Here is a 26,898-nt window from a genome sequence, read left to right as displayed (position 1 = left end):
TCACGAACATCTCGTTTAGCGGCTGCAATATGATTGTAGATATCCTGCTGGGTCGCTATAGAGTCTGTCGTTTGTCGTATGTATGTTCTGATGTCCCTGGGTGCGACGCTAGCGTTTGAAAGACCGGCCACCTTGGCTTGATCCTCCTCAGATAGCTTGCGATGCGTTGGGTGAGCAGACGGATGTTGGCTTGGGGGATGATTATGAGAAGAAAAACGCTTATCGGGCCGGTGTCTCAAGCTCCATGTGCTCTTATCCAAAGATTCCTTAGCAAGGACGGAAAATTGACAACCAGTCCCCCTACTAGTAGTTTGCCTTTGCCGCGCTATTGATGTGCTTGGCGGATGACACGACCTATCGCATGAATATGTAATCGTCCGTCGTCCGCTTTTCTCCTTTGTTGATCTCCCGGTAGTGAATGCGTATCCCTTTGTCGCCGCCCAGTTGTTGATTAACATAAAAGCTTATCGCGAGATTTATGATCGCTTTCAGGGGGGAGACTATCGTCTGGGAATGTGAGTATTGAGTCTTTGAGAGCTATTTCCATTTTTAAGAATATATGACTGAAGTGCTGGATGCAAATAACGCGTGAAAGGTGTATGACACAAGACGCGTTCATTGACGTGGGCAGGTTGCTTAGTCATTTCCACGGGTACCCGTGAAATTTTACACGCACGGGTACCCGTGAACCTATTGGGAGCCAAGACGACTCCATGTTCATGCATAATTACGGGTGATCACGGCGCTTAACTATCAGATCCTTTCCCCTCACCTTAGACAATTCTGGGTTTTCTTGATATTGCGCTTCAAGTTATGGCTCAACAAGCTCTTATCAACTTGCCAGCTGAACTGATAACCGAAATCTTTTATCATCTATTATCACCAGACCCTAAGCACTTGCGGGACTATCAGAACTTCCGGGAAACATGCAAAACTATAGCTGAGGCAACGTCTTCAGCTTTCAAAGCACGCTTCTTCCGCATTCGCTACGTAATGCTAGAGAAGGAAAGCCTATTGAATCTTGTGAACATTTCACGCCACCATATTCTGAGTCAAGCGGTTGAAGTTGTCGAGCTCTGCGTTGATCATCTCATCCAACCCAAAGACTACATGAGCCACGAAGAACTAGAGATTTGTGGACTCAAAGACGAGTATGATTTCTTCCGAGTTCGGAATGGCGAAGTTGTCTTACTGGGCGACGATAGTTGGGAGCAAATAATCCAAACCTATAAGGATGGATGGCAGGAGCAAACGGAATTTTTCTCCCAAAGGCAACATATGAGTTATTTAGCGATAGCTCTCACTAACCTCAAAAACTGCAAAGCTATTGGGATATCGGATCATACCCGACCATGGGGCGCCTTTAAGCTTGGGCGACGTATTGGCGTACTTCCAAATAGGTTTATTTCTGATTTCTTACCTAATAGCATGGTTCATGCCTTAGTAGTAATCAGAACACTGTTTTTCGCACTTATTAAGAGCCGCCTTCCCATAGAGGAGATATATATCGAGTTTGGAGATATGATGGAAGGTTGTACGTCTGTTATTCCACGGATGCTATCGCTCCCAAGCAGTCTCGCAAAAGCCGTAAAATCCGAAATCACGACCATCACAAAGCTCAGTCTTGTTATCAATCCTAAGGATAGCGATAATCATTTCAGCCAAGAAATTAGAAAATTCTTTGCAGAGAATGACCCAGTACAGGAAGAAAAATATGATTGGCAATCAGACTTTCATAGCTTCTCTAGCCTTTTTCCAGCGCTCACCGATATTACTTTATTCTTCAACTATTGCGAAGAGAAGCAACAATTTCCAGGACTTTCAGAAAGCCTCTATATTCCTCTTCTTCAAAGGTTATGCCTTGAGTATCTAGACTGCACGAGAGACGAACTCCTGACGCTCTTACGGCGACATCAAAATACACTTCGAAGACTTACTCTCGAAAATGTTAAAATTACTACCCAAGGTCTAGACGCTTGGTCTTTTCTCATACAAACTCTTCAGAACGAATTTAGATTAGATGAGTTGGAAATAAGAGGGTGTGGTATTGACGATTGCGATTTTAATATAGATTTTGATCTCCCTGATCGACTTTCTGCACATACCAGCGAGGAAATGAATTTACTACAAAAGGAAATACTTCAGGTTGAAGAAGAAGAAAGCTTAAAGGGATCCAAGCATAGATAGCGATCTTCTTAGTATTGAATTTTGATATGCCTCATGTTTTCCAACGCAGACTATTTCCTCCCACGCAAACTGCCCCGTTTAGGCCGCTTCGTTGGACTCGCCCCATCACTGCTGTCTTCAATAGTCTCTACCTCTCCGGATCGCTTTATATTAATAGGCGCGACGTCGCGGAGGCCGTTAACAGAAAACGGATCATCATTATCGACAATGGCGTCCGAGGCTTGTGAACCTAAGCATATTAGCTTTCAGAATAATAAAGTAGAATCGTCAAGCTTACCATTATTAAACAGAGGCCCAGGCACTTTCGCGTCGGCAGACATCTGTGCGAGAGGATCGAACTTGAATTTTCCCTTCGTACGTTCAGTCATATCTCCTTTTGACGGCGTAGAAAACGGATCGCGCGAGGCTGCGGTCTGCCTAGGCTCCCCAGCAGCCCAGTCAACTTTGATAATCTCGATGAGTGGGACAAACTCAAGGGGGTTATAAGGATAATCAGAGGTAAAGACGGTATTCTTGTTGCAGAAACCATGGAAATAGCCAGTAATATAGGCTTTTTTTCCATGCTTGCGAAATGGTGTTGTCTCGACGCGGTAATCCTCGCACTTCTTCTTCATATGTGCTTTGCATTTGGGAAGCATCGCGTAAACGTAGTTAGCATACCATCCAGTTTTGGGGGTATAAGCAGCCTCTGTAGAAGTAAATCTAGACCACACCCTGAAGACGGCTGACGAGTTCCTGGTTATTTCATCGAGACCAACGGAGGGATCATCGGCAAGGGGGAACTTTTGGGTATCGACAAACCCGTTGAAAGTTACGAACGGAGGAGTTATCGGGAAACGAGGAGATAAGTCGGCGCAGGTACGGTCAGAAATACTAAGAGGGAGCTTTAGGATAAGTATTCTGCCACGGATGAAGAAACTTACGGCGTGAGGGCATCGTCCTGGATCCATGCCAGACGTTTATATTCCACCTCGTCTTCGCCAGATAGACCACAGGGGACGTAACTGAAGTGGGGATCGCAGATAATAGTAAACCATTGGTCTTCCCAATCCTCGGTAGTTAACGAACCTCCCAAGTGGAAGCGAGAGAGATCTAGCGATAAGGCCCCGGCGTGTAAGTTGTCAAGTATATTAGGGAAGACATTAGTCAACCACTCTGGCGTATGAATCGGTATCTGGATTTGACCAGACCAGTTCTGGTACCGAAATATCTGGGAGTCCCTGCTTAGAGATTCAACGGCAACCATTTTACCTGTAGCAAGCATCGTGAGGGGGAGGCTCCATGGCGAAGGCAGGTTCAGCTCGGGCTTCGGCCAATAGGCAGCCAAGTCTGGCTTTCCAGTACCCATAGCGGCAGGAGGAGGCAAGGCGAAATAGTAAACAATCTGCAAGGAACCAGTATAAAACGTAGAAGGAGCTTTCGAGACGTAAGGAAGAGCAAGAGAAAGGCGAATCCAAACATTCGGGTTATACTCTTATAAAGGAATAAACCTTGTACATAAGGGGGCGGAGGAAGAATCCATCGGAAGGGAGATTTTTCAGCTTTGCTCCCTTATCAAGTTATTAATACAGGAGAACCAGGTCTCGTAGTCGCCTAAAGTTGTCTAGTTTATACTAGCAAGACGTAGACTACGTCTTTTTTCTACAAAGTGGGAACAACAGGGGGCTTATTACCCTTCTATTAGTAGATCACAAAGTATTGTTTCTTATTCGGATAGAACAGGAATGATTCCAGCTTTATTATAGTAATGCAGCAGCAAGACATCCGTCTTTGCAATACGAAGTTACTTATATCTCGCCTTGGGCTAATACTATATGAGAAAAGATGTTCTTATTGAGGTAGTAATAACATTTGCAGCTAGGGCAGAAGGTGATTTCAGCAGATAGAGCGAACACGCATTACTATTGCTAAGCTTTAATATTCCCATAGTCAAAGGAATATAATAGCTTTTTTGATCTCCAAAGACCTTAGAAATCCTTGAATCGACTCTAAGTTTTATCATGCCGCATCTTACAACACCAGTTTCCTCATTCAATGACACTCCTATTTCAATTCAGCCTGAATTGAGGCCGAGACAAATAGCCGGCAGGGAAGAGCAGACTTCTCCTTCAAACCACAGTCGCATGCTAGCACCGGGACCACCGCCTTCAGTCAATATTATGGTAAGGTCCCTTCAAACTCAATAAAATCACTATCAGGGCCCCTTTTGACACAGAGTTACTAGAGATCCCTCGACGAAGGATTAAAGGTTCCTTCGAATCGGAACCGAAATCTGCTGCCGACACCACCATCCTCGTTCGACAATATCCGAAGCCCGAATAGAATCGAATCTCCATTATCACCTAGATCAGTGTTAGTACAGACACCCTATAGCGAGGGGTTAAATACATCGCCTAGTAAAATTTCCCTTACGCCTAGGAAAAGCCGTGGAGGAAATAGGCAAGCCCATGCTAGTAGCAACCTTTGGGAGCAAAGTAATCGACCAACCCTACTTCCGTGGAACCCTAAGCCTATATCAAGTCTAAACACGCCCACTACCCTAGACATATCACAGCATAAGAGAGCTCAAGATAGCCAGCATATTCTTTCTGAAGCGCCAAGAACTCAAATACCGTCAGTTGCTATTCGCCAGTCTAATCCTATCCAGCAAAGGCATTTACCAATTCGTCCATCACTACCCAAGCTAAGCCAAAAAGCTAGCTATATTAAGCTACTAGACACACCCGAAGCATACCAAGCAAGGAAGAAGGAGATCGAACAGACAGTACAAGAAGCAGATCGCCGCTATATCCAGAAGAAGCTAGACTCTATGGATCGCACGTGGTGCCGACCAGTTTCCCGAAAAACGATTCTGGAAAAGACCAAGACGTTCCACGAAAGCATGCATGATGACTTTACACTCGAAATCGAATATTGTAGAGTATGTTACTAGCAAAAGCCTCCCAACTCACTAGTCAATTATACATGGGCCGAACTTGAGCCATTATACCTAAGGGTGGAGGACCAAATCCCTGTGTTAGACAGAGAACATTTCCTTTGTATGGAATGCTTTCCTAAGGAGCCAGAGGCAAACTTCGCTATTTGCACCCAGTGCAAGACCTCCTTACAGCATCAAAAACTGCCATACGCCTGCCAGGTGAATAATCTGTCTTTAGGCTGCATCCATCGGTATCCTCATGTTTTGAAAGATCTTTCACCACTTGAGGAGCGCCTTATTAGAATTTATACCCCCTGTGGTTAGATTACGAAGCTTACTATCGACGTCGAGAAGTCAACAAGTAGCCGCTACCGAAAACACAAGAGAGGCCATATTACTGTGTTCCCTAACGACGTTCAAGGCGTAGCAGCCAACATTCTACCTCATCCACTCGTGGAAGAGCGAGACAGGTTGCATGTATGCTTTGTAGGTCCTCGGACACCAGTACCATCCGATCTTGGCTTTATGTTATCAGTGAACCCCCAGAAGCTCAAGCGTGCGCTCGTTTGGCTTCGGGCGAACAACCCACTATACCGGGATATTAGTATTAGTGAGGATCATCTTAGGACCTGGGGGGAATGGTCTCCCGGAACTGAGGTACCCCAGGGACTTGTGGAGAGAATGGTGGCGTATGAGAAGCGTGCCGAAGACGAAATCCGTACAGGACACTATGTCCCTCCTGCCGAGCGAGGTCGCCCTGATGAACCTTTGCGTAATGCTCACGATGTTATTGCAAGTCTAGAAGATAGGGAAACCAATGCTGCGCACCTCGAAGCTGAAAGCAACGCTAGGCTAGGGGGAATCCATGCGGGTGATTGCGACCCATTTGATATGGACCCTCGTCGGATAGATGAAGAGCTGTCCGAGTTAACCTCAACTGGACTAATGGCTACTGAGGTATCTGGAGAGCATAGCCCACAAGAACGACTCAGGATTCTTCGAGAAGCAACAGTGAGAGGGCCCCAGCGTGGGAGAGGCCGAAAGCCAAAGGACGCAAACGGAGACAGCACCCTCCGATATAAGAATACAGAACCCTATCTAGTCAGTCGCAGAGGAGAGGAATTTGCTGATTCGAACGATCCCGATTTCTTCCCTAAGGCTTTCCCTTGTTTATTTCCATGGGGTCGAGGCGGCCCTAGGATATTACGTGAAGAAGAAAACGAAGATGATCAGGATGAACCGCAAGGTCCAGACATCCAAAGCAGTCATAAGCCGAACGGATTTTACCTTCGAACCTGGGCACGATTCTGCTTACAGAGGCATGGTTAGTAAAACTTCTGCTTTATAAATAGAAATAAGTAACTAAAGTAATAGTATAATAGGTGCTTACTTTGCTACACACCCAAGCTTCCCTTTTTTAGTATTCAATATGCTTCTTCGATCAGAGAACCGACGGATTAGTTACTTGCGAATGAAGAGGTCTTCATTTGCCAAAGTCGAGCAAATCGTTACAAGACTTACTCCCGAGGAGATTGAAAGAGCAGAAGAAGAGTACCGCGAGACCCGGACGACTACTAACAGCAATATAGCATACTTAATCCGGGAGTTAAGCGCGTTTGGACATAGGCAGCATATGTCAAATGAGGAGCGTCTCTATTCTCGAAGGAAGATAAAGTCACTATGCCTCAAGTATGGAATGCCGTGTATATGGTATACAATCAACCCAAACGATCTAACAAACGAGATAAATATGAAACTAGCCGCCTTTCGGGTAGCACATGGCAAGGCGGCAGAGGAGCTGATGGAAAAGTTCCGGAAGCAGGTTGGACGCGTACAGCATGTTATCCGAGACGCAGTTAGTTCAGCAAAATTTTTTCATCGAGAGTTGGAGCTTTTCTTTCAACATTGTGTTTCTGTTAGCGAGGAATCAATGTTTGGCAAAGTCTCTTGCTATTTCGGCTGCGTCGAGACAAACGAGCGTGGGGCTCTTCACTTACACGGGCTCTTATGGTTAGACGCCAATCTCGGGCTACCTGATCTTTTTCATGATCTTGCCAAGCCGGATAACGCGGACTACGCAGTACAAGTGTGCCAATATATTGATTCAGTATTTAGTGAGGTAAGCATGTTTCTCTATTTTCTAAGTTTATCGTGCTAAGTAAATGATATAGTGCTGCGACGAAGGCAAGGCACGACGATACCGCCGGTGGGAAAGCGTCTTTACCAATATCAAACATCTTACGGAGGATATCAGCAGACTCGATGAAGCCCTTGATGCCGAAGCGAATTGGGTCGCCTACAGGTGCCAAATGCATAGCTGCGGTGCGACATGTACAAAGTATAGTTTCAAAGACAAAGGGAAGGCTGGGTCTCGGCATCCCTGTCGGTTTAAAGCACCATGGACACTGCGCCAGCGAACCGAGTTTACTACCGATGGCCTTCTGCATATCCGAAGAGATCACGAAAGAATCAACAGATACAGCCCAGGTTTAGCAGTAGCTATGCGTCATAATACGGATACTACATTCCTCCCGACTAACTCGGCTGGACTCTCCATGGTATACTATGCTACGAATTACTCAACAAAATTAGATACGCCGCTTTGGAAGAGAGCAGCGCTAGTCAAGGCTGTATTTGATGGGATGGCTGATCAGGGAGACGACTACGGACCGAATTGTGGAGACAGCGCGGCAAAGACAGCACAACGGAATAATAAGACACGGCAGTTTCTTGCTCGTACAGCAAATCAGATCTTTACAAGTCGAGAACTTTCGGCTGTAGAGGTTTGTAGTAATCTCCTCGGGTACAAGAATAGCTATTGCAGCGAAGCGAGTTGGATTAACGTCTATCTCAGTTCGCTTTACTGGGCTATTTTCCGGCGCTGGGAGGCCCTACGCAGAGCAGCAGGGCCGGAAGTGCAGCAGCGGGTAACCCCTGAAACGATTGGATTCGGCGCCGGTGGCATGACTTTGCCATACCTTGAGGCATATGCGCATCGCGGTCGCCTGTTAGAACAGCTTTGCTTTTACGAATACCTATGTATGGTTCGCGTACGGAGGGTCGGACGAAGGACCAGGATAAACCAGTCACGGTTTATACCGTTCGATTCTTTAATGACAGACCGGGAATCGTGGATACAAGAATTGCTCCCAAGGACACATCAAGCAATTCCAGTTGTTACCGGACATCTAAATCATGACGTACAAGGCACAGAAGAAGGGTATTACAAGAGGTAGGTATATATATATATATACCTCAGGCTATACAGTCGCTAACAGACAATAGGTCAGCAGTCCTGTTACTCGGCTTATTTGTGCCGTGGGAAACCTTTATGCAATCCACTAGTCCCGATCCAGGTGACATCTGGGAGAGATTATACACCGACATGCCAGGTCGGGTTAAGGCTGTGGTAAATAACATCCAACTTCTTCACAAGAGCGCAGAAGACGCAAAGAAAGACGCTAAGCTTTGGGCTAGCCGGAGCGAGGGCGATGAAGGATACGAATTTGATGTGCCTGAGGAGGGCTTAGACCTTTCAGAAGAATGGCACCCAGATAGGATAGACCTGCGGCACACCTTTCACGATGTAGTCTTCAGCCTACAGGACGGACCAGGAGTTACGAATGGTTCTCCAGGCATAAAAGAGTTGCTACAAACGCTGGATAACGCCGGGTTTTCTAGCATAGATGACGACTCCAGAATACAAAGCACCAACAGTCAACCACATATGCAAACAACACTACCAAAGCAACATTTAAAAATCACCAAAGCGGCGCAGGAAAGACTCCATAAAGAGCGAATGCTAGCCATCGAAGGGGATGAATCCGCCGAAAGACCCCTACATACCGGTGCCGAAACAGGCTTTGGCGACAACGATGCTAATATAGATTTCCCAGCCCAGCCAGCGATAGTTGGACTGAAACCTGCTTCAAACTGGATCGCAATTACGGCCGCTAATACGTTCACCCAGGCAGGGAAGATTATCGGTGCGGAGAGAACATTAAATCGCATGCAGGGAATAGCGCTTAGTCTCATCTGCGAGGCGCTCGACGAACGAACAAACGGCGCTGATCGGCAACACCTGCAATACGTTGGCGGGGGAGGCGGCACTGGAAAGTCGTGGCTTATCGATACCGTAAAAGAGGTTTTCGCAGCCAAAGGGGCGTCCAGCCGGCTTGTTATTACGGCAACGTCGGGAACGGCCGCAGCAGGTATCGGCGGTAATACAATTCATTCTGCTGTAGGGCTGGCATTTCGGGACGCCGATGGCGCTACCGTAGAACCAATGTTATCGAACAATCTAGAGAAAGCCAAAGAACGATGGCGCAGGCGGGATGCTCTGATAATCGACGAGGCCAGCATGCTCGGACTCCAAACATTATATGATATCGATCAAAAGCTCAGAATGTTAAGGGGCTTCCCAGAGAAGCCTTTTGGTGGCATTTCTGTCGTCGTGTTCACTGGAGACTTCTTACAGTTCCCGCCAGTTTTGCAGAAGAGCCTCCTTAGTACTACCGAACGAATTGGTATAGTGCTAGGAAATATAGGACCGGGAAGCAAAGCTATAGAGAGACGCTGGAAAGAGGCTAAAGCTAAAGAACTCTGGCAGGGGTTTACTAATGTTGTAGTACTCGACGAGCAAAAACGGGCTGAAGGGGACGCCTACCTGCTTGGTTTTCTTGAACGCCTGCGAGAGGGCAAGCAGACAAGAGAGGACGCCGCGAAGAAAAGCTCGAAGCGCAATATAATAGCGAATCGAAATTCGATTTCACCAGCGGCAGGCGAGCTGTTATACCTCTAAACCGACACCGGTGGGATCTGACGTTGCATGCAGCCCTAGCATATAGCGTCGATACTGGTCGTAAGATATCGATATATCTTTCGAAGCACAAGTGGGAATCGCGGATACCTACAGCAGAGGAGAGAAAAGCAGCCATGCTATTAGGCGACGAGGGCAAGCTGAGCGCAGCTGGTATGTTCCCTTATGTCGAGGGTATGCCGGTGGTAATCAACGAGAACAAGTATATGGGTCTCAAGGTTGTCAACGGCGCAGAGTTTACAGCCGTAGGAATTCTTCATCCGCCCGGAGTAGAAGAGATCATCATAAACGACAGGCTGTCCATATTTCTCGGACCGCCTAGTGGTATTATTCTCCAGTCCGAAGAAACGAACGGGTTAGCTTTCCCCCATCTGCCACCTAATACTGTAATGTTGCCAGCAGCCAATATTCGAGTACCAGAAAAGCACATCAAAATACTCCGGCCAGATCTGCAGAAAGCCAATGTAAAACTAGCGCTAGTCCGGACAGGGCTCCCATGCACACCAGGCTTCGCATTAACCGACTTTAAGGCACAGGGGCGGACACTCGAAAAGACACTGTTAGGGCTTTATGGGAGAACAGTGGGTAAGAATACGGGGGAGCTTGAAAGATGCGATGCAGTAAGCATGTATGTTCAGCTATCCCGCGTGCGGCGCTTTGAAGATATCGCTCTCATACAGCCGTTAAACGTAAAGCAGTTCCTAGAGGCGCGCATGCCGGAGGAGCTAGTCGAAGGAACCAAAAGACTAAGGATCCTCGCGGAAGCAACAGTCCGGGCGTTCGAGGCTAGGGAGAGAGATGAAGCATAGGAGGGCGGAATAGTAAATAGGGAGGTAAAACCATTAAGATGAAAGGACAGATTAGTGGTCTTGCCTTGGCGGTTCAGGCATGTCATGAATCGGGTTAACACTGGGTTATTATCGCGTATTGCTGTCTTGTGTAGTGCTGTTGGACTCATTGCTATGACCAGAAGGAGGGCATACAATAGGCGTAAAGTTAATATGTGCTAGACCCGGAGGAATCCTCCGTACCTCGAATGTCCGCTGGAAAGACAAGACCAAGGAAACCTCCGAAACCTGCTGGCCTAATAGCTGGCACTCGTTCGTCAAGTGAGCTATCGAGGCGTGGATTGCTTCTAACCGGGATGTAACGTCTTTGTAATGAGTAACCAGCTCAGAAGCATCCATTCTGGCCAGTGTGGATGCACGCGAGGTAATACCAGGGTTACCGAGAGTCTCCAGTTCTATCTCCCATCGATCCAAGGCAGAGAAAGAGTCAGAGAGAGTACCTGGTGGCTGTCCGATCAAGCCCAAGGATACACCCGAACGTCTAGCGAAAGAAGCATCTAAAATAGTTAATAAAAGAGCAGGACGAAAGAGGACAAAAAACCTTACATACGGTGACTACAACGGGAACCAGTATTATTCCACCAACAGTTAGCACACCCACCATTCGTAGCCCGTAAGCCCTCAGCGGACTGCATTACAATACATTGCTTCCACGGACCATTTGAACGGGCACATCGGTCGCATGGAGGTCGGCGCTCAACGCCGGTAGCCTGAACCAGGGCAGCAATGATGCGATAACCATGATCGAACGACAGCGTCTTGCCCTGTTTCCGGGGAGCAAGCTCCCGGGCTATTGGAGAGCAAGATAAAACTTCTATTGTTCGGCTGGTGCGCATAGAGGTGCTCACACCAAGTCGATCCAGCAGGTCACCGCCAGCTAGAGAAAGCATTAGTGACGTAGATATGAAGATGAACAACCAGAGGGGACTTGCTATCACAAAGCACAGGGGGGTTATGGGGCATAGACATAGAGGAGAAATACGATATTATGAAACCAGCAATAGGAAGGACAAGCAATAGATATTAATCAGATAGATAGGAAATCACGGAAGGTAACGATAGGGTGGTATTAGGATGGAAAGTTCGATGGGCGAGGTTGGGCCGGGCTAGGCCAGGGGTTGAAAAGACGGGAAAATAAGAGTGGTTGGCGGGAAATAAATGGAAGAAGACCGGCAAGACATTGGGTAAACGACGGGAAGACCCGAGGACGGCGAACATGAGAGGTGATTGGCCGGAACAGGGGTTAAACGAAGCTGATTGGTCGAACGAAGAATAACGAGCGCTGATTGGTGGCAGGGTCGCTACGACCAATCAGCATCGATTTTTGCTCTAGCCAATCACAGAACAGGAGACCAGGGGGGATCAAGGCACAGGATAGTTTTTTACGCCTTCGCGGATGGAGAAGTTAACCTTCCTAACGGAAGGCACAGGATAGTTTTTTACGCCTTCGCGGATGGAGAAGTTAACCTTCCTAACGGAAGGCATAACAGATCTATATTTTAGCACACACAGTTTAGAAAGCATTCACAACATACGTAATACATAATGAACAATTAAATTTTATATAGAGGCTTATATTCTGCATCGAAATAGCTATCAAAAACAGTAAAATATAGCCAAAGAATTAGTCTAAGATAACAGCCATTTATAACCTTATTCCTCATAGCATAGATCATCCTTACCTTAGGGATAAGAAACCTCAACCCATGCAACGATCGCATTCCATACTTCAGAAGGGAGTAGCCAAGCCTCAGTACACAGATACATCTAGAAGGGACTCCTAGGATCAGAAATGGTGCAAGGCAAGGGATATGTCACACGGACCACTGCATATATCGGGGCATGCATTCAACCCATGCACCCGGCTATTGTTTCCCATATAAAACTAACGGGGATGTCATTTTGTGCATGAAAACCTTCAAATCGGTAATTACCGAATAGACGGTTATATAATCAACCCAATAACCCCTAGACAGTCTCTAAGGAATGGAAGCATCTTTTTTTACCCCATAAGTGGTGGGCAAATTGACTGCGTGACAGTTATGAGCCCAGTACCTCATGGTGACAATTACCAATTGAAAAACCGACTTCCAGAAGGGAGCAGTTCAGACTTATGCCATAGACAAGGGCACTCAATTGACGAAGTTACCGACCCATGAGACTTTGGCAGTCAAGTCCACCAAACAAAACATCAATTCCAATCACACAAGGCTGAACGTTGAAGTGTTGAAACATTCAATCACAAAAGAACTTCTGGTCATCAATTCATATCATCAACACTTATCAAAAAATCACAAAAAGTTCATCTCAACTCAGGGGGACTTACCACATCTGAGGAGTTGAACCCAGGACTCTTAACTTGAACCTTATATAAGTTCATGCTCGACCATACCACTGATACGCAGCCAGGAGGGTTGGAATTACGAAACGGAAGAGACACCTAGTTGCTCATTTTATGCCTCTGAAAGCTTCGGGCAGATAAGACGAACAGGTGGTTCACTTTATAGTCTTCGTGTAACGGAACCGATAAGACTTTTTACAAATTGCGAAAACTCCACAACCCTGAATTGAACCCACGAAGGGGAGCTTGCCAGTCTTACGGTCCTTGCGAATAGCTACAAGTTGGGTGGCTAGACCAACTACACTAAACGGCAGGTTCATTAGACAGGGGGGGCGTCTTGCGTTTTGTTGAGAATTGAGGCGTTGAGATTGGCTATATACCCTCAAACCTCTAGGCAACAATCGACAAAATCACCAACTTGAAACAAGAAGTGTCTAGTCACGAACTCAATCTTGGCCACGGCGAAAAATCAACTGCACAACGATCAGAAGAGAGAGACCAGTTCTCTTTTCAAGAGAGATCATGAATTCAACTACGGAAACTGCAAAATACACACAGCGGCTACAGACTGACAGCGACTGGAACCACTGGTTCAACAACTTACAGATGCTGGCAAACGTTCATGAAGTCTGGGACTATGTGAATCCAAAAGGAACCAAGATTAATACTAAGCCAAGATTGGAATTCCCAGACCCAAAAGACCTCAGACAAGAAGAACGAGCAAACTATAGCAACGTTATCAGCTATGGAAAAGCTATCTATCAAGAAGAAAAAGACCAATACAACCAGGTTCGGCGAAGTCTTCTAGAAATTCACAGTTGGATCATGAACACTGTAGCAGCCACTTATATCAGCCAAGTCAGCAAGGAGCAAACAGTCAGGGATATCATAAAAGCTCTTGAAAAACAGCTAGCGCCAGACAACTTTGGGAGACAACAAATGGTATTGGAAAGATATAACAAGCATATGCTATCAATCAAAAGAGCAAAACTTGGAGGATGGCTCATAATCTATCGAGAAATCATGGATGAAGCCCAAACAATCGGAATCCCTGCTCTCAGCGATCCAGTTACTCAAGTCTCTGAGTTCTTGAAAGCAGTCAAGCAAATTGCACCAGATTACTACACATCTGCCTCTTACGACTTCACAAAGCGATACAAGGATGACCCAACCTACAGTTCGATCAGCAAGACTGCTGGAATTGAGCAAGCTAACGATTTCCGCAGTTGGGTGAGAACTTTCCACCCAGACTGGTTGAATGCTGCTCCATTAAAAGACACGAGTTTCGCTACTTGGCAAGGAGAAAACGAACAAGGAATAAAACAGGGGGCAAAACGAGAGCAAAAGTGTGCAGCTTGCCCAAACGAAAGTCACCGATTTGTTGATTGCAAACATGCCAACCCTAAGAAGCGAGGCCCAAACTATCATGAAGATAATCCAGAAAATAAGAAAGCACTGGAAAGATTGAATGAGTATCTCCAGAAGAAACCACACTTAAAGAGAATAGTTGAAAAACTACGAAAAGGGGCAAGCGATCAGCAGTCTCAAAAGTCCCCAGATCGAGCAACATCTTCCTCAAACTGGAGAAACACTACACAATCATCATCCCACTATACTCAAGAAGTGTCTGATGGAGAAGGATCACTCTCATCTTTCGTCACTATCGTCAATCAAGGAGAAGCAAGTCTCTATTCAGGATTCCCACTGTCAGACAGTGTGATAGTAGACTCAGGAACAGGATTCCACATCTGCAACGACTCCTCAAGACTTCATGATCTCGACTACACAGTCACAAAAGACTTCACCACTGGAGGAGGAGATGTACATGCAATTGCGAAAGGCACAATGATCATCAAACCAAACCAAGGCGGCAAATCCAACAACAAGGAGATCAAAGTCAGAAATGTATGGCTTGTGCCTGGATACCCAACATCGCTCCTTGGGACAGAACCGCTGAAGCAAAAAGGGATCATCTTTACAACAGGAATACCGGGTCTTATCGACTCAAAAGGCAGACTTCTATTCAAAACACCAAACCGATATGGTCAATACATTATTGAAGCTGGCCCAGCTCTGCTGAACAATACCTCGTTCAGCAATACCGAGAAGACTGTGAGATTCAGCCCAACCGTAGAAAGGAAACCAACCAAAGGTTTTCAGTCAACAAGACAACCACTCCCAACATCATCAGCAGAAGCCAAGTTGTGGCATGAGAGACTTGGTCATCCAGGCGCTGAGGGACTGGAACAGCTACTTAAAACAGCTCTTGGGATACAGATAAAAGGAATCACAAAAGTGGAATGTGATGCCTGTGCTGTTGGGAAGGCAACTCGCCAAATTTCCCGCAGAAACCCAGACCATTGGCCAACTGCTGTAGGAGATTATCTATCTCTCGACTTCTTTACACTTAGCAAAGCATACAATGGGGAGAAGGTAATCCTGCTGGTCAGCGATGGCTGGTCAGGGTTCTTCTGGATAAGAACTCTTCGTACTCGAAAGGAGGGACTACAAGCTATGACAGAATTAGCAGCATACCTCGAGAGACAGTGCTTTATCAAAATCTCTATTCTACGCCTAGATTGGGAGGTTGCTTTACGCAATGCGTTTGAACTATGGGCAGCTGTGAATGGATATATGATTGAAAGATCAGCTGAGTACACTGGTGCTCAAAACCCAGCAGAAAGAGCTGGAGGTGCTGTGTTTATGATCATGAGAGCACTTCGATTTCAATCTCGCTTTCCTGAATTGATGGCACCAGAGCTGGCAAAAGCAGCAGTTTATCTGTCAAACAGATTGCCTCGAAGACGCCACAAGTGGCAGACACCATTGGGGTTGGTCAACACTTGGCTGAACTCTCATCAACAGTCTACCCACAAGAGGGCTGAAAAGCCACAACTAGCACACTTGAGGCGATATGGCTGCAGAGCTTACCCCTTGACACAAAACTACAAGAGAGGAATAGAAAAGTCAAACAAAACTGCGCCAAGAGCTCATATTGGCTATCTATGTGGTTATGACAGCACAAATATCTACAGAATCTGGATCCCAGCAATAGGAAAAGTCATGAGAACTAGAGACGTTACTTTCGACGAAAACACGCTGTATGATCCAAGGATTGAGGATACCAGCAAGTTAAGCCAAATGGAACTTGAATTCCAGTTCACAGAAATGGATATCCCATTCACAAATCCAATTGAACAAGACCTAGACACAGCTGGCTGGGATGGAGAAGATTTCAGCGATAATATTACCGGGCCACTACCCGCCTCGAATCCAGCCGCTCAAGAAACAACACCGGCAACACCGATGCAGGAGAAAGAATCAGGGGATTTTCAATTACCTACACCCACTTCTCTATCACCAACAGTACAGCTGTCAGATTCTCAAACAACTGAGGGGGTGAGGGAGACTCCAGAAACTCCAGAAGTATCGCCAACTCCAGAACAATCGGATCAAAGTGAGACCATAGAGGAAACCTCAACAGACCGACTCGAACTACAACAGACACCAGTCATAGAATTGGAACCAGAAGAAATCATACCACAAGATTCCTCCACAGTAATCCCAAACATAGCGAGAAGGGGAAGACCTCGTGGCAGCAGAAATCACAACATCTACAATCGATCAGCCCCTCTTGGTCAAACAAATCAACAGCCACCAGAAGCAACAAGATCATCACAAAGACTGAGAAGAGCAAGAGAATCCCACTTCACACTGCAATCTACGGATACAGTAAAAGGAAGAGATCAATGGGATGCATCAGCAGATGATTTAGGCAATCCACACCAAAAGACACTTCCACCAGTTCCAAAGAATTACAGTGAAGCGATCAAACACCAATACAGTCACAAATGGATTGCTGCAATGAATATTGAGAACAGATCACTATGGCAAATGGGCACGTTTGAAATGATTGATCTTGGCAATATTGATCAAGACACTCAGCGAATTATCCCATTGAAGTGGGTATTCACATATAAGGGCAGCAAAGGATATCTCAAGAAGTTCAAAGCGAGGATCTGTGTTCGAGGAGATCTCCAACCGACAAATGAACTAGAGACCTATGCCTCAACGCTTGCTGGTATATCGCTGCGAAGTCTCATGGCAATTGTGGCGAGATTTGACTTAGAGACTCTTCAATTGGACGCAGTCAACGCATTTACACATGCCACAATTGATGAGGAAGTCTATGTTTGGTTTCCTCCAGGATTCAGACAAGAGGGATACTGTCTTGCCCTGCGAAAAGCACTATATGGATTGAGACGAAGCCCACTGCTATGGCAAAAGAATCTGGAGAGATCATTCAAGAAGCTTGGCCTTATCCCACTCCAAGAAGATGACTGTATCTACACCAATCAATACTTCATAGTATTCCACTTTGTGGACGATATTGGGGTTATATACCATAAAAAGCATGAAACCAAAGTAAAAGAAGCAGTTCAACAACTCAAAAAGGAGTATGAAATGAAAGATATGGGAGAATTGAGTATCTTCCTAGGAGTCAGAATAATAAGAGAACGAAAAACCCGTCAACTATGGATGAGTCTCGACAACTATATATCTAAGGTCACTGAAGAATTCAAGATCAGAACCTCAACCAAGCGACGCCAAACACCTATGGCAATAGATAACCTGGTCCCAAGTCCTGGTCAGGCTACGCCAGAGGAAATCAACTACTATCAACGGAAGGTTGGATCAATCAACTATGCTGGAGTGATTGGCAGACCAGATATAGCTCGAACAAGCTCGAGACTAGCAGAATTCCTATCAAATCCATCTTCTGAACACCAGAAAGCAGCATATGAATGCTTACAATATCTTGAGGACAACAAATACCTCGCTATCGAGTTCAACTGCAAAGGGGAAGGAGTCCTCTACTGCGCCTCAGACGCTTCATTCGCTGATGACTCTGTCACTCGAAAAAGCACTCAAGGATATGTGATGATGCTATTCGGAGGTCCAATTCATTGGAAAGCAGTCAAACAACGAAGAGTAGTCACTTCAAGCACAGAAGCTGAGCTTGCTGCTTTGACAGCAGCCACAAGAGAATATATGGCAACCATTCGACTCATGGAACAATTGAATCTCCAATTAGATGATAAATACATCATGCAATGCGACAATAAGCAAACTCTTCGACTATTGATTGCTGAAAGACCCCAAGCGACTAGCAAATTACGCCATATCAATATCAACAACTTATGGCTTCGCCAGGAATTACAGAAGGGATCAATTGACTTTCAATGGGTTCCAACCAACGAAATGGTGGCAGACGGTATGACTAAAGCAATGCCAGCCCAAAAACACAACCACTTTATCGCCCAATTGGGTATGGCGAATATTGAACATTTGATCGAGAAGAACGCAGTATGAATCTGGAATTTGGTAGTAAGTATACGGAGTTCTGAATAGTATCATTTCTGTATTTGAATGAGAATACAGAGAATCAACCTACAACAGGTTGCCTCTCTGAGGGGGTGTGTCACACGGACCACTGCATATATCGGGGCATGCATTCAACCCATGCACCCGGCTATTGTTTCCCATATAAAACTAACGGGGATGTCATTTTGTGCATGAAAACCTTCAAATCGGTAATTACCGAATAGACGGTTATATAATCAACCCAATAACCCCTAGACAGTCTCTAAGGAATGGAAGCATCTTTTTTTACCCCATAAGTGGTGGGCAAATTGACTGCGTGACAGGATACCTCAGAAGAACCGCGAAGAGGGATCAGAAATTCACAAAAATCATGACGCTAAAGCTTAGGTGCATAGGAACTACGTATCATACGATATTCTGAATCATCTCCCACGAGCCTACTCCGGGTGTACACAGATACACTCACCATAAATGAATTACATATGCTTATTTCATATCGCATAAAAAGGGTGGAATAATTAGTCAAGATGTAAAAGTCGTTTCATCCTAGTATCCCTATATAGTATCTCTACCTTTATAGTAGGTATTCTCTCTCAGACACTAGAGAATTCCATATAAAAGAAATATTTAGAAGTACTCTTATAGTTACTTAAAATTCCTAATATACTAAAGGATTAGTTTAGTAAGTTTCAAAACGTGTAATATCATCTTCTGCAAACACAGATAATAAAATACAGAGTTATCAAGTAGCAAAGAATTTATTCGTCACCACAAAGAAAGCAAGCAAAGTAAGATTACTACACACCCGTTTCAGTCCCATCCCTTGCGATACTAAGCGTATCATTAACCATCCAGTATGAAACAAAATCCCCAAAAGTACGTAGTCACGCCTTTTAATCTATTTATGTCCTTATTTCAAGGTCATGATTTCTTGCAGAGAAATCATGCACACAATCAGTAAGGTACGTCACACCGTCCCTTAATAATATAAGAGATCTCCTATTTTTAAATAATTATTAGTTCTTTCCTTTTATTCTATTGAGCCAAAAGAAGTTCGTCAACCTCCATTAGGACATTACCATAGTCAATTTTATTTACATCCCTATAGCTTCCTTCCCACGGAAGTAAAAAATACCTTTCATACTCTTATTTTATTCCTTCAAAGCACAAGTACCATGAAGACACATTTCAGTCTAGCCCAAAGGGCAATCCTTAAAGCACACATTGGATTTTGGCCCGGATTAATGCCTGGTCAGTTCTATTGCCGTACTTGCAGGAAGGTGCTTCTTGCTTTACAGTTCCAAGGCGACCCATTTGAAGAGTTTAGATCTTTCCAAGAGGTTTGTTTGTGTTTCCCCTATATAATTATTTACTATAATATTTAAGCTTATATATGTTAAATTAACAACTTATATTAAACAGGTTCTTGATCATTTAGTTGCCAATCATGATCTCCATGTAGAACAAGAAGAACTGTCAGATATTGAAGCGTACCTTACGCAACAAGCTGGGGTATGCCTCCGGAACCGTGGCCTCCGCGATTTACCTCCATTTTCAATCTCGACTGGTCCTCCCTGTATGGAAATGCTCCCGGAAAAGCCAGATGGACAGGCTGTATCAGTAGCATACAAATGGTTTTGCCTTCAATGTAATTCCAATATTACATCTTTAAAGATCAAGGACGGCTTAGAAAAGCCGAAAGACCTTACCCGCCATGACAATTTCCACCGGTAAGAAAGTCTCATAGTTCTTTTATCACTAATATAGTCTATACTTTAACACGGACGGTATAATATTGAATTACTAAAATTTACCCTGTTATTAGAGAAAGGTATAAAGCAGCACCCTCGCATCCAGTCACCAACTCAGAATCAACAATCGAAGTTCAGTCACAATCCACAAGGTATATCAAGATTTACTTTCAGAGGGTCCTAGCAACAACCAATGTAAAGTCCCATGAATTCAGCAGGTGTTTCGTTCGAGTAGATCCACCAAATCACCTCGATAGTGAAACCACAAAATGTCTCCCTACAAGCCCAGGCGAGGGAAACGTAAATAACGAGACAAGCACAGAGAGTCCCACGATAGAAGGTCCAAACCCGCCGAACACTAACAACGCCTGGGAAACCTTATCCAGTCAGTTTAGGGTGAAGGAAATGCCTCAAACCTTTCAGCAGAGTGCCCCAAATGTCGATATCTCGTCGCAATTCGAGAAGCGAGCTAGTCTTAGCGACTTCGTTAATGGTGTTGATCTCACAGAGTTTTGTCGATTGCTTTCTTTAGAGCCGAATACAGATGACCACCCGGCGGTCCTAAACTTCTTAAACCACCGATATATCCTGTCAAGCAGGCTATTTACATGTGTTTCACTTATGCATCCCGTAAGTTATTTATTTGCCATATACATTATTTCACATTAGGCTTTTCCCCCTTCTACTGAGTTTACATTACATTCCATCCTCTAGTTAGGAACCTAAAGAAACCCTTTAGTATTATTACATAATCTAGTTCTAAGCTAACAATTCATCTTCAGGACCATAAGATGGATGCAGAAAACGTCGTCAAGCAATCAACTACATCGAGTTCATCTTATGGCAAACAGGCCTTCCCTTCTAAGGACGAAACTCTTACTTCGTACCTGAATATATGGAACAAAATCCTAGTATATCTATTGCGACGCTTTTTAATCGATATCGGCCTAGTAGAGCCCCAAAGTTCCACCTACCACCAATCAAGTGGCCCCAGAGTATATCTCGAGGCTACTATAGCCAGTTTGACGGTGCTGCTCCGCCAGCCTTCAAACGTGGGTCAATTGAGCAGTCTATCGCATTGCTGGTATACCACGCCTACCAGGACCTGCCTAATATACCTGGAAACCTGGTAGGTCTCATCAGCGCTGGGGTAGGGTCCTACAATGACCCAATGCCTCTCAACGAAGGCGGGACACCTGATAATGAATGGTTTGTCAAGCTCCTCCGCGTCAGCCTTGCGCTCGCCGAAGACAGCGTCCGTGGGGACAAGTTCCAGTGTCCGCTGATTAACGCTGCCGCCGCATTATGCATTGAGCCTAGTGGAATCAAACATCCTACAGTTGCTGGCAAGGGGCTATCAGGCATTATTGCCTGTATGAAAGCCGTATTTGTCACATGGGGCGCATGGGAAACAGCGAATCAGAACATCACCAACGACCGTTATAATCTCTCCTACCATCAATATGTCCGGCCGAATCTAATGTTCTACTCATCACGGACCGGTTTCCATAATACCACCGAGTACATACCAGATAACGCTTTCGTCTGGGTTTATCGTATCCGAAACATCGCGCTAGAGGAATCAATGATTACTCCTGGCATGACCACGACTACCCTTCGCGATAATGGCTGTATTGCTGTTTTTGGTGCGAATAGTGAGGTACGTTATAACATAGATCAAATAGTTTCCAAGTACATAAAACAGGAGACCTTTCTTTTACTAATACCTAAATTCATCATGCAGCTAAATATATATGATCTCCGGGCTGCTAATAGAGTGGAACTTATCGCCCTTCACTACGAATTAATCGAACTTTTACTCCTTGCAGCACCCCCAAACACTGAGTCTTCAATACCGGAACTCCACAACTATATCGATTTAAGTTATCCACATCCGAAGGTCATCGATGACCACAATATCTCCACGCCGGGCGTCTCGGCCTTCTCACAAACATTTGGAACCGAGGCTACTCCACGCCCTTTCATAATGCTCCAAGGCAATTCACGGCTAGCTAGTTGGATACTTACAGATTCGGATTCCGGTCGCCTAACGATATCACACGCTGTGGTTACTGAGTACTTCCATAAGGTGCACGATTTCTTAGAGCGCCTATTAGTCCAAATGTTTCTTCTCGGAGGCACCCCTTGCCGGGGGACAGAGTTCCTAAACATACGAATGATTAATTGCCTCACAAATGGCCGCCGTAATATATTTTGGTTTCCTAAACTGCTCGCCTGGGCTACGGAGATCAGGTACCACAAGGGAGATAATGGATCCCGGATATCCCCTTCAGCCTGGCACTTTTATCCGCCATATCTTTCATATATCATTACGTATTATCTTCTTGATATTCTCCCTTTCGTTCAATGTCTTCAGCAACAGACGAATTCCAGCATCATTCACAGTCCGTATTTGTCAATGCATGGTCCGGAGCCAACTCCTTCACAGGCCATTAGCAACGATATTCGCATGATGATGGGCTCTGTACCCCCTCGAGATCTCATGCATATCCTAGCGGGCTGCACACCCGCTGCAGACAATGCAATAAGCAATCAGCCTCCTAGCGACGAGATTGATATCTGGGAAGATATTACCGATGACAATGAGCCAGAGGATATAACCACTACCAGGAAGGAATCACATACCGTCACTATGGATAATGAACCGGCTGAATACGTTGATAGTAGGGATGTAACAAGTATATACTCAGAGCTTTCCGGTATCCGCCAAGCCCTCATGCAAAGGGCCTCGTCTGGTTCTTTACCTCTTAGTAAGGGTTTTCTATCTGTACAGCCCGGGAAAGATCATCTTGCAAAGATACCCTCGCGTCCTTCAAGGCACGGCCCAGGAAGCCTTCCCCCCGGAAGTTTTATGTTTCTGTTTCAAGGTTTTTTGAGAAGAAGCTTCATACCAAGTTAGGAATAGGGTCTTTTCGTCACATCATGGAGATATGGGCCCGTTTTCTCAGCCCTGAAACCCAAGCTACGCCGAACGAATTACGAGACAGCCTGGAGAAGCCAAACTCCACATTATCAGCAATGCACCAGCAAGCCGGGCACTCTAGCAAGATCGCCTTTATCAAATACGCTATCACCCCATTTGGGGGTATGTTCGGTCGCGACGCCGACAAGATTGCTCGACATACTACCGCCTCCATGATATGGCATTCTTGGGTCTTGAGTGAGGACCTTATTCATCTTCCTCTACCACCTAGCCTTATTAGAAAGTAGGTCTCATAAACTTTACTAATGCTTATCCCCTCCTATATATAAATTAATTCTTAAAGTAAATATTATTCAAGTATAAGGCTAACTTTGTCTACCCTATGTTTCTCTTGCGACTATAGCCTAGGCCTAATACCAAGCAATCATTATGCCGAGAGCAACGTCGTTAAGATCAGAACCTCCTTGTCAATGGATGCCCAGGTCCGCCAGCTCTATCGAATACAGACGAAGGACGAGAAGATTCGAGACCATCCGGAAACCTTCCTACAAGCTCTCTGTTCCCATGCCCCTGCAAAATTTAAGCCGGGTCAGAAGGAGGCTCTTCTGTTCGCTAATCAAAACCGACCATTATCTTTCATCGTATTACCTACCGGTGCGGGAAAGACAGTAATTGCTTTAGCCCCAGCCGTCGTTGGGGACTCTGGGGTCACACTAATTATAGTCCCCCTCACGACCCTCTTGGAGAGCACCTTCCAGAGCGCTCAGGCAGCCGGCATAGTAGCAGTAACCTCCACGCAACTCTCTGAAGGGACAGTGAAGTTTTCACACCTCAGCACACGCGTCATAATATCCACGCCCGAGGCCATCCATAACGCAGCTGGCAAGCCATGCCAAATCAACAGTCTAATCACAAGCCTCATAACCGACAGACTATTAGATACTGTCATATTCGATGAGTGCCACAATCTCTTCGGATCAGTGTATAAACCCAAACCTTTCCGGACTGCTTTCCACCACGTACTATATCGGCTCGGTAGCATCCCCCGCTGGGTCCTTCTCACTGCAACATTCGCCCCCGTGAGAGAGTATCAACTAGTCGGTCTGCTCAGAGCTCTACGCGGGCGTGCCTACCGGTCGGTAGAAGAAGCCCGGGAAAACGCAACACTATACCTAGACGCCCTGGCCGTGAAAGAGGGGCTGCAGAAGGACGGTCCAGAGCCCTTCCCAGACGTTGTTTTTCGGGCGTCAACCGATCGATTACAAATCAGGTATACCGTCGATACATATACCGATGACATCGAGAGAGATACAATCCTGGAGAAGCTGATATACCAAGACAACAAAGTCACCAGGCACCTGCCAAGGCCAGAGAAAGTCCTAGTAATCCTTCTCGGCAAGCTACACAAGTCTATAGAGATCGCAGAGAGATTCGGTTATACCCTATACTGCGCAGACAACGCAGATAGACCCAAGGCCAAACACCAGGTCGCAAAAGCAGCTTTATATAAGTGGGCTAGGGCCCCCTGCGCCTGGACGCCTATAGAGAGTTATGCATCCCCTCAAGACGTCTCCACAACCCATGAGGTAACAAGCCAACCCCGCAATATCCAATTCGGAACCACCATCCTCGGCGAAGGAGTCAACTACGATGCAGATACCATAGTCATCGTCATTCAAGATTACCCTCCCGACGCAGAGACCTTAGCCCAAATCTTAGGCAGAGTTGCTCGGTTTGGGAACCCTGGGACAGCCTCCGTCCTCGCACCAGCAAAGGATCCCTCCTCAAAGGATATAGCGCCTTGTATTATTCCGGATCATTTCGGAGAGTCCGATTCCAAGCGGTTGTACCAAATCAACGATCTAAGCCGCCGGGTAGTGCTCGAATTCATTCATACCAAGCAATGCAGACGTGTCCCACTCTGCAGATACTTCGATCGCAACAGCCGCCGGATCAAATGTGACGAAGCCCTTGGAGAACAGATTTGCGACCTCTGCGAGGCTCGAACGATCGGACACAGCTTAATCAGTTCCAAAGAGGCGGTAACAATACGATCTAATCCAGAGGTCACGATATATCCAACAAACATTTCTAGTCTCAGTAAACCACAAGTCGCCATAGTAAACCATAAGCGTAAAGACTTATCTGAAATCATCGCCAGGAGCAATAACCAAGCCGGTGTCTCATCCATATATACAACAAGGAGCATCAAGGGACGGAACAGTCGCGAGGTCTTCTCATTAGGTCCCAACCAACCTAGTAGTACAAGACTGGCGGGAGGACCATTACTGCCTCATGCCATTCTTCCCGGAAGACATCAGTTACCAACACCCAATAGAGACCCTAGGTCGTTCCTAGGTCAGGTTCAAGAACCATTTACCCCGACAACAGACGGACCTGACCGGCCGCGCTATTTCCGAGAGCCAGTCAAAAGTTCAAAGCGAGACAACACCGAGATAGTGCTTATTCAGGACCAAGAACCAGCATCAAAGAGGGCAAAACATGTCAATAGGCCCTCTAAAGAAGAGCTCCCTATCGCCCATCTTGTCAGTACTATAAATGATGATTACATTGACATCACAGGTGAAGATGTTATCGATGTAGAACACTTCGAGCCGGCCGATAGTGGATTAAACGAAACAGGAAAGAAGCTCCCCCAGGATAATTACAATACCATAAGAGAAATCGATAAGACCCAGAGAGCAACGTTTGTTCACCAGGAGAGTCCCAGTGTAAGCTAACATTTTAAGTTATTCCCCCTCTCGTCTATCCTTTTGTTTTAGTCTCCGCAACCTTAGGAAGTCTCTTATACTACGTTACGACAAGATAATTTCCCGTCTACTAATAAGATACCTCGATATATACATTGAAGCAGCAGGCTAATTTTAATACCACAGTATCAGTCTTCAAACCCCAGAAACATTCAATCCTTAATCCGGTCTCCTAATATGTCTATACACAACCCAAACATACACCAAGAAGATCGCCAGGCTAATGCCACTTGCCTTCGTAATCCAATTCAGCAAAAGGCACCACAGACAGCGACTGCAATACGCCATCCAGGTTTTGAATTCTCCTCACCGCCCCAGAACATCGGCCTGATTACACCGCCGAGGGTTATAAGGTCTGGTATGTATTATTACCTCTTAACAAAAAGGTTTAGTCTTACTTTACTAATATTGGTCTTTCTTCTTTTTTTTTCTACACTTCAGATAAGCAAGTAACACCTGGAGTATCCAAAGCAAGCCACCGTTCGATCGTTTCCTTACCGCCTTCGAAGATCTTCATCTTATCAGCTATTTGTTTAAGAACGAAAGTTTCTGCATATTCTGCTGGCTATTCGATTCACAGGATAAAAGACCATATACCAATCGAATGCCCACACGCCAATCTGAGGTTTAGCAAAACTCCGGGAAACCATACAAACAGCCTTAACCGTCTTTTAAAAGCCTCAAGATCGCCGTATTTGTCTTGCCGAAAGGTAACTGCTTCAAATGCTATCGTCCCTCCCCAAAGGGTTACTATAACGATAGGCACCTAATGCCGAATCACCTCTGTCAAGGCATAATCCTTAATCCCAAGACTAGCGACAAAGATTCATTTGCGACACTGACGGGCAATCACTGGAAATGGGTTCATCCATAAGGTTACTAAGGTCCTTACCCAATCATTATCGCCGCCTTTATCCAACGAATTATTACGCGCC

At 45.6% G+C, this 26,898-nt stretch overlaps 5 protein-coding genes across 5 annotated transcripts; 3 read left to right on the top strand and 2 right to left on the bottom strand.

The window, feature by feature from the left end:
• Positions 1 to 813: 813 nt before the first annotated feature.
• CTRU02_215831 (uncharacterized protein) lies at positions 814 to 2,187 on the top strand (the record flags this gene model as incomplete). The annotated part of the gene is made up of 1 exon (XM_070206594.1): positions 814 to 2,187. One exon carries the CDS (start codon positions 814 to 816, stop codon positions 2,185 to 2,187), a length of 1,374 nt encoding a protein of 457 aa, XP_070059724.1.
• A 50-nt stretch (positions 2,188 to 2,237) lies between these two features.
• CTRU02_215830 (uncharacterized protein) lies at positions 2,238 to 3,535 on the bottom strand (the record flags this gene model as incomplete). The annotated part of the gene is made up of 3 exons (XM_070206593.1): positions 2,238 to 2,416; positions 2,465 to 3,060; positions 3,111 to 3,535. 3 exons carry the CDS (start codon positions 3,533 to 3,535, stop codon positions 2,238 to 2,240), a joined length of 1,200 nt encoding a protein of 399 aa, XP_070059723.1.
• Positions 3,536 to 8,299: 4,764 nt separating this feature from the next.
• CTRU02_215829 (DNA repair and recombination protein) lies at positions 8,300 to 10,732 on the top strand (the record flags this gene model as incomplete). The annotated part of the gene is made up of 4 exons (XM_070206592.1): positions 8,300 to 8,336; positions 8,398 to 9,630; positions 9,733 to 9,885; positions 9,939 to 10,732. 4 exons carry the CDS (start codon positions 8,300 to 8,302, stop codon positions 10,730 to 10,732), a joined length of 2,217 nt encoding a protein of 738 aa, XP_070059722.1.
• A 108-nt stretch (positions 10,733 to 10,840) lies between these two features.
• Positions 10,841 to 11,375, bottom strand: CTRU02_215828 (uncharacterized protein; the record flags this gene model as incomplete). The annotated part of the gene is made up of 2 exons (XM_070206591.1): positions 10,841 to 11,268; positions 11,318 to 11,375. 2 exons carry the CDS (start codon positions 11,373 to 11,375, stop codon positions 10,841 to 10,843), a joined length of 486 nt encoding a protein of 161 aa, XP_070059721.1.
• A 2,259-nt stretch (positions 11,376 to 13,634) lies between these two features.
• On the top strand, positions 13,635 to 25,933 carry CTRU02_215827 (reverse transcriptase domain protein; the record flags this gene model as incomplete). Its single annotated transcript, XM_070206590.1, has 6 exons — positions 13,635 to 18,479; positions 21,031 to 21,159; positions 21,234 to 21,908; positions 22,698 to 23,019; positions 23,043 to 23,475; positions 23,596 to 25,933. 6 exons carry the CDS (start codon positions 13,635 to 13,637, stop codon positions 25,931 to 25,933), a joined length of 8,742 nt encoding a protein of 2,913 aa, XP_070059720.1.
• Positions 25,934 to 26,898: the final 965 nt, after the last annotated feature.

Source organism: Colletotrichum truncatum (genome assembly GCF_014235925.2).
Source record: "Colletotrichum truncatum strain CMES1059 chromosome Unknown Contig_0022, whole genome shotgun sequence".
NCBI classification, from domain to species: Eukaryota; Fungi; Ascomycota; class Sordariomycetes; order Glomerellales; family Glomerellaceae; genus Colletotrichum; species Colletotrichum truncatum.
The sequence above is the reverse complement of the archived record's forward strand: the minus strand, read 5'-3'. Positions and strand labels throughout refer to the sequence as shown.